Source organism: Triticum aestivum, chromosome 4A (assembly GCF_018294505.1).
Source record: "Triticum aestivum cultivar Chinese Spring chromosome 4A, IWGSC CS RefSeq v2.1, whole genome shotgun sequence".
Taxonomy (NCBI): domain Eukaryota; kingdom Viridiplantae; phylum Streptophyta; class Magnoliopsida; order Poales; family Poaceae; genus Triticum; species Triticum aestivum.
The window spans coordinates 713,447,830-713,455,680 of record NC_057803.1 but is presented as its reverse complement, the minus strand read 5'-3'; the positions used below and the strand labels follow the sequence as shown (position 1 = coordinate 713,455,680).

General features: G+C 49.5%; 1 protein-coding gene across 1 annotated transcript; it reads left to right on the top strand.

Annotated features, from left to right (window-relative positions):
• The first annotated feature begins 6,214 nt into the window (after positions 1–6,214).
• LOC123083330 (uncharacterized) lies at positions 6,215–7,096 on the top strand. The gene has a single exon (XM_044505396.1). The coding sequence runs from the start codon at positions 6,255–6,257 to the stop codon at positions 6,930–6,932; it is 678 nt and encodes a 225-aa protein (XP_044361331.1). The 5' UTR covers positions 6,215–6,254; the 3' UTR covers positions 6,933–7,096.
• Positions 7,097–7,851: the final 755 nt, after the last annotated feature.

The window sequence follows — 7,851 nt, the reverse complement described above, 5'->3', positions numbered from 1 at the left end:
TGTTATTATAACCAAGTAAGTATCCAATGGCGAACAATGATTCACATGTATGAAAAGCAAGAGAAGCTCAACTCAGTTTGTGGATTGGCGTTGAAGCGGCCAGGCATGAATGTATGTGAGCCTGCCAGACTGACTGCATAGTGGGAAACTAGCCGCTAGTGACATATGGGACGACTCTTCAATAGTTGGGCTATGCCCACCATACACACTTGGTTTATACAATGGCTAAAAGTTATCATAATTTAGAAGCTCGGTTCAACATGTGTGTTGCATTTTAATAATTAGATCTACAAAGAAACCAAGAAAATCAACCTGAGCCATACAACCGCCGGGCACGACAAGTGTCGTAGAAGGAGTCTTCCATCTGGTTGTACTCACTCCTACTCTCCTAGCACTTGTCGTGTGTGGAGACACTGAAAAGTAACGTTGTGCCTTTTTTTAACTTAATATTTGCTTAATATTCACTCCTTTTCCAACTATATTGAATCTTAGGTCTAGCCAACCGTAGTATATAGGCAAGCATCATGTGTCATTTAAGCATTAAGATAATGTTGCACTTCAATTAAAGATGAGACAGGTGATAGCGGTATCATGCTATGATACAACATCATAGCGCACAAAACATTGAAACTTAATGGCAAATAGGTCTTTTACACAAATTCACACTGGGATTATACAAATAAATAAATTAGATGGTACCATTACACTAGACTATGATGCTACGCAATCGGAAGATACAAAGTAAGGTGGTACCATGAAGTATGATACTAGCCAGTAGCCACTAGCAACAACTTGTATATCAAGGAGGAGTTACAATGAGATGTTTATGCTTCACGTGTTGATTCATCGTGCTTCAGTGTCCTAGCACAGATGTAATATGAAAATATAATTACAAGTCAAGAGGCACTATATTTTGAAATGGATGAACTATGGTCTGGCATCTACGGGGGCATATAACATGCATTAACACACTTGATATGTGCTAGTATAGTATAGTATATATACTGGAACTAGATTAGAAATGGGGCATATCTAAAATTCATAAAAAAGCTTGAAAATATATTCAAGATGTAAGGATAATATACAACTACATGCCATATAATTTCAACTCCAAATCCAATCAACAACTAGATTAGAAAAGAGCCAATCCATGTTGTGAGTAGCACCATATTGAAATCAGAAGTTAGTGTTATCATGATGGCAATGTTTATGATTGTTATTTGGAGTTGTGTATTTAATTTGACCTGAAAAGCTGTCACACAGTGCACTGAAAAGTGTAACATACTACTCCCTCTGTAACTACAGTTCGAACTATAAAACATCTTATATTTAGTTACAGAGGTATTATATACTACATGTAATTGCTGCAAAAAAAATTTAAGGACAACCTAATACTGAATTAGGAAATTTAGCCCAAAACTCAGTTTAGCCTCACTAGCAAACCAAACAGACGGTGGTGCGTGCAATATGCTCTGGGATTTTATTCCTCATTTCACCAAAGGAAAGGTAAAAGGCAGCAAACCATCAAGGCTACTGACAATAGTTCCGAGCGAAAATATTGTCACCTTCAAGGATAGTTCCAGGAGATCAGGACATATCCTCTCCTTGATTAGCAAGTTCAGAAAGATGGGAATATTGTGCCCTTATGATGTTCTAGAGAAAAGCAGGACAGTTGGCACGGATGCATGGCTTAATGGCCATACCACGCGAATTTTGATCTCCACATAAGGGATGGACACATACACACACGCGAGGTATATATACTTGTGGACCGCTTATGCATCACTTAAATGAAAAGTTTTTATTTTCAGTCAGATGGATAGGAAACGGACGGCCCGACAAACTTAATGAAAAATGGTTCCCCCGCTTTGTATTACAAAGCAACCATCCGAGACAACCAACGATAGATGCTGGGGCAGAAACAACACAGTCACGCCCAAAAGAAATGCAATAGAAAATACAAAAGAAACAAATGCCGATAACGGCGGATCGACAAAAACGGCGAAGCCACGTGGCCGCTGCGTCCACCGAAGATCACCCACCAAGCTCCGAGACTCCAAAGCGCCGGTACCAAACAACACCTCCAAGAAGGGACACGACAATGACGACGCTGCTGCCAAGGGTTTCCCCCGGTACGTGGCGAGGAGAGAGAAAGGGTAGCCCCGACGCCCTCTAGGAAGATCCGGCGGCACCCTCAGGTGCCACCACGTCGGTGTCGGCCAAGCCAACAGGGATTTCTCCCGATCCCAACCTTCACCTCAGGAACTCCGGAGCTCGCCACCAAACCGACCACCACCCTACGTCAACACGGTCATGAAGTTTCCCACGCCATATCACCACGGCACCACGAAGTATGGCCTGCACAAAGAAGAAGACGAGCCGAGACTAGGGCGGCAGCACCGTCGGCACGCGGGAGGGCTCCAACTCCACCGTCCTCGACGGTAGCCGACCAGACGCAATGGCAGGAGCCTACTAGGCCCGTGGCCCCACAGGCCCGGCAGGGCGCTCAAAGGCCCGGACAACTCCCGCCTTCGCGCTGCAACCGGCACGCCGTCGGTGTCGCCGCCCCTGTCCAAGCCGCTCCCGTGCTTCCCTGCACAGAGGGTGTCAAGGTCGCGCGGGAGCCGGCCCGCAAGGGCCTAGATGGGGCCCTATGGGCCAAGATCTGGGCCGGGGTCGCGGCACCGACCGCGCAGCACCACCGGATAGCCCCGCCGCCAAGTGGAGGCACCACCCCTGCGCTCTACGTCGGCCGTCGCCGCTAGGACACCGGACCTCCATCAGCTGAGCACAACTGCCGCCTCCCTCCGCCCCGGGAAGGAGGAGCACGCGCGGGAACAGGAGGACCCGCTGCCGCCGACACCACCTGGCCAGATCCGGGGGCGACCGCCGGCAGCGGTGGGAGGAAGGAAGGAGGGGGTGGACGAGGGGAAAGGGAGCGCGCGTCGCCCCGGCTGCCTCCTGGGGAGACGGCAAAGGCGGCGGGACGGGGGGGAGGGGAGAGGGGGGGGCGGAGCGGGCCGGGGCGCTCGCGCCGTGCGGCCGGCGGCGGCGGAAGAAAGGGGTTGGGGCGTCGCTGGCGGTGGGGGAAACCCTAGCGAGAGGAGGAGTCGGGGCCTTGAGCCCCCGCCAATCTTCTTCTACCTGACAACATATTTTTTTCACTATTCAACTTTTTTCCTCCTAATGCCCTGCCACCAGCACCGGCCTGACTGCAGCACTCCCCCCCCCCCCCCCCCCCCCCCACACACACACACACTCTATGGGCAGCGGTGCTTCGATGGGCTGCTCGCGGTCCCGCTCTCCCCATGTGGCCGCACATTGCTGTGTTGTCGCCAGCCCGACCATCCCTTTAAACTCCCACCTCATGTTCTTCTCATGCACTGGCTACCCTCCTCCCCTAGAACCAGTAAACACTAGGACTTTCCTCCACTTGCAACGCAACTGCCGCGTCATCGCCGACTCTAGTTCATTCCTAGCACAAGCTCCGCTGACGCTCGCCATCACCTTCTTTGTCTGCGTTTCTAGGGACTTGGCAAAGTGGAAAAACAACTCGACGGTGCGTTTGCCAAGTTCGGCCCTCGGTGTAGGGGACTTGGCTGGGCTTGGTCGACAATCAGTAATACTGCTGAGTTCTTATTATCAGGAACTTGGCAAGCCGGAAAAATGACAATTGACGAGTACATGTTTGCAAGAACTCCACAAACAAGGGGTGGTTGACAGGACGGGCCGTTAACGGCGATGACACGTGGTGCTCACGTTTGCCAAGTTTCAACTCAGCACACGTTCAACGCATGTGGTGCTGACGCATTGCATATCATGTTTGTCGAGTTCCTCCTTACAGGGACTCGGACTCGGCAACCTTCGCTGAGTTTTTAACTCGGTAGATGTTCTATGCATGTGTAGCTGACGCGTGGCATATCGTGCTTGCCTCCCCTGGCAGGTACTCGGCAATCATTCATCGAGTTTTGAACTCAGCAGACGTTCTACGCATGTGATGCTGACGCGTTGCAAGAAAATGCCTTTTTTGGAAGTGGTGGATACACACATGACAAAAAAAAACATATCCATCCAAACGAAGGAATAGTTGTTGAATATGGCCCAAAACAACTAATAAAGAACATGTACCTTAAGGAATTAATCAAAGAAGGCTAGTGAAGCTCCGCCATAATAGTTCTGTAAGGGCATAAAATATATCCTCCACATCGTTTGTAAAAGACAATACATGTCTTCATCAAAACATTAAAGTTTGATTACGCACTTAACAACTTTAAACCAGCTTTACAAACCTATTTCTTTACTAACACAAGTATTCATAGATCGTCACGATTACAGAATACCTGGAGCACACAAGAAGAAATGCCAAAGTACACATCTACTACTTGTGTATCTCCTAAACATCTCAGGAGATGGAACCAAAACAACCAAATAACAGCAGACCCTAAGGAAAATCAAGAAAAGAATACCACATACACGCACTTGCACCAGATGAAACGTGCACATCAACATAAAGCCACCAAAAGCAAAATGTCATTAAGCAGTGCAATTGATTGGCGGCGCGGTGACGTTGGATGACCCTTCTACCGGGAAGTAGACGCGAGGGCAGGAGACCTTGATGTCGTACACCCTCGTGCGGAGCCTGCCAACTCGGAACCGCACCGACGCCGACACCACCACCGTGAACCCTGTCCCGTTCAGCCGGCGGCTGACGAACAACCCGGACGTGCCGGTGGCCAGAACGCCGACCGACGCATTGAAGATTGCTGGCGCCGTGCCCGGCCGCAGGTAGTCGTCCGTTGGAGGCGCGGCATAGACCTTAGCATGCATCGTGTTCCGCCCGGCCGCGCTCGTGCTGTTCTTCAGGTCGACGAAGACGCTCCGGTACCGCACCGCCGCGCGCTTCCGGCTGCCGTTCGTGGCGGTGATGGTGAGATTTAGGTACGGGATCTGCTGGGTGCCACCCTTGATGGCTCTGGGATCGCTCCTTGAGGCATGGACGATGGAGAAGCTGATGTGGGCGGGGCCGAGGATGACGGAGACGATGATGATGATGGCGGTGACGGCGAGTGTCCCGCCGAGCGATGCCAGGATGTAGTTCCTGGGAGTCCAAAATTTGGTCTCATCGGCCGTAGCCTTGGTGTTGGTGGTAGGGGTCGTAATATCAGAATGCATCTTGCAGCTGCTGCGTGCACGGTGGCCGGCCGGTGCACGCCTTGTAGCTGCTGCGTTCATGCACGAATTAGAATAAAGTGCGTTGCACGCTAGGGTCCTAATTAAGCAAAGCACTTCTTTTTGTTCGCTCTGCAGATCTCTGTGTGTGTCTCTCACTCGTTACACTCAGAGTCGAATCGCGCTCACATATCTAATTGCGTCGTGGTCTTGTTCACCATGGAGGGCTTAAATCAAACAAGCCCTTTCTCTGTAAAAAAAAGATAATTCAAGGCAGAGCCCGGGCTCAGATGAGCCTGGTGAACAGTACCCAGATTTGAAATAAAAAATGTTAAAAAAATTCCAAATTTTTTTGTGGTGCAAGATACTCCTGTGCGTGAACCCCGTGCCAATTTTTTTGAAATTTGGACATTCGAGAACCCCGTGGAAAAGAGACAAAACCAGGCATGGCTCATCTGAGCCCGGGCATCAAATCGCCGCACTAATATCCCTTTTTTTACAGTGTCCTTTTATTTTTACGGCATGGCTTTTCCAGAAAGAGCTGTCCTTTGAAAAAAAGTACTACTTTGAACCACATCACATAGTTGAATTGTTAGGAGAACAATGATATCCTCACAGTGGTACCCTTAGTTCACCAAGGTTCAAGTTCTGGACTTTAAACTGCTACTCGCATTTTCTTAGATTTATTCCAGTCTTTCTGCGATGTGCGTTCATTAGAGCCAACATTTCCGTCGACTACAAAGACATCTGTGACGACTTTGTCAAACTCAAGATAACGTGCCGGCTCAATCTCTCGAAGATGCTCATAGAGATAAGATGTGATGTGTACGTTCATAACGATGAGTGTATGCGCATTTGCACGAGTGTGAAAAAATTATTACTAGAGGTGGGTGGCCCATACATGCATCATCGCATGTGCTTACTTTGCGTGCGGTGGCTCGCGATGCCATGTAGGAATACGTGTCGGTCCGTCTATTAGAGCCCATGTAAATATGGTGTAAGGCTTGCTATATATTCGTCCATGTAGATGCGTACACGCCGAAGCTGCGCCGACGGGAAAAGCAGGTAATCCAAGACTCCTACGCATGTCGCCGACGGCAGACGATGCCCTCGACGGTGGCGACGAGAAATCAATCTTCCGGTGCCTCGACGCGGCGCGCTACGTGGTGGCCGCGGCGGTGACCGTGCTCATCGTGACGGTCATCGTGTACGCCATCACCGTGGTGCTCCGCCCAGCGGAGCTCTATCTCGGGGTCGTCGGAGGCTCCGTCTCCGTCTCCGTCTCGGTTGTGGGAGGCGACAAGCCTTTCAGAGCCGTGGTCAACGGCGACAACCTCACCTTCTCGCTGACCGTCCGGGCCATCAACCCCAGCGGCCGCGTCACCATCTACTACACCGGCATCGTCGCCAAGCTCAAGAGCAACATGTCGTCGGACTCTTTCCTCACCCTCAATTTGCCCCGCGTGGCCTTGGGGCCGCAGTCGAGTGTGGACATCACCGTTGCGATTAGTACGTTCATGATTGTTCCTGAGCAAGGGTACTATTTCAAGCTGTTGGCCAACGGCACCAGCCTCGACGACGCCATGATTTTGCTCACCGGCACCCGCACCGTCGAGATTTACTCCAGCAAGTACAAGCCCAAGGAGACTGTCGTCTACTACTGCTCGCCCATCGCCATCGGCGGCGGTGAGGACAAGGACGACGACAGTACGGCTGCAGTCGACGTGCGGTGCACCGATCAGAATCAGCCGGCCAGCATCTAGCTAGGCGACGTGAAAGGTCGACGGATGCGCGCGTGTGTGTCCAATGATTGTTAATACTTCCCGTTTGTTTTCTTGATTCGCCTAATTGACTGTAGATATTTAATTCATGTTGGTGTGAATGATTGATATAACTTTTGTTGTCTTTCAAAGGGGTGAATGATAAATTTCACAGCGTGCAAACTTAATTTGAAAACGACCAACGCCGTCCACCTTCCTTTTCTCCCTGACATCTCTTAACTGCTTCAACAGGCTACATGATCATAACTGCACTCACTGACCCATTTATCTTGCTTGCTGCAAATTCATCAGCTGGGCAATGCGAATTTTCTTTCTGATTTCAGTACAAACATAACATCAAATGGCATAACAATTTTAATTTCCTAGGTTGTGAAGTATTTTGACAGCAAATATTTTTGCAAGCATAACAAAGAGGAGGAAGTAGGGTTCACCATTAGGGCTCGGGGACGAGGGCCGCAGCGTCGGAGTTGAGGTACGCGGCGGCGGTGGTGAGGGCGATGGCGTCAGGAAAGACGGTCGTGAAGTTCGGGACCAGGACGACGACGCCGCCCGACAGGAACTATCATTTTAGGTGGCTGTTGTGATCTATGATAGATATTCATATACTTTGAAAACACGGTCATATATTTTCCTTAAAAATAAAAAAGTAAATTAGAACAAAAACTTACCAGAAAACAATAAAAGACAAGAAAAAAGATGAAATGGTACAAAAGGTTTTTTACAAGGTGAAGAGAAATTGCTACATACAAATAACATCAATAAAAGAGAAAAGAAATAAAGAAACGTAAGGAAAATGTAAATGGGCCTGGCCCAGTACTACACGATTTGCTTGCCTATTCCCTGCAGCGAGCGGACAATAGGATTTGTCAGCATATCCTAGCTGCCTTATTTGGGCAACTAG

What these genes read in the sequence shown, in the direction of transcription:
- LOC123083330 (XM_044505396.1), top strand. Translation starts at nt 6,255, where the DNA reads ATGTCGCCGACGGCAGACGATGCCCTCGACGGTGGCGACGAGAAATCA.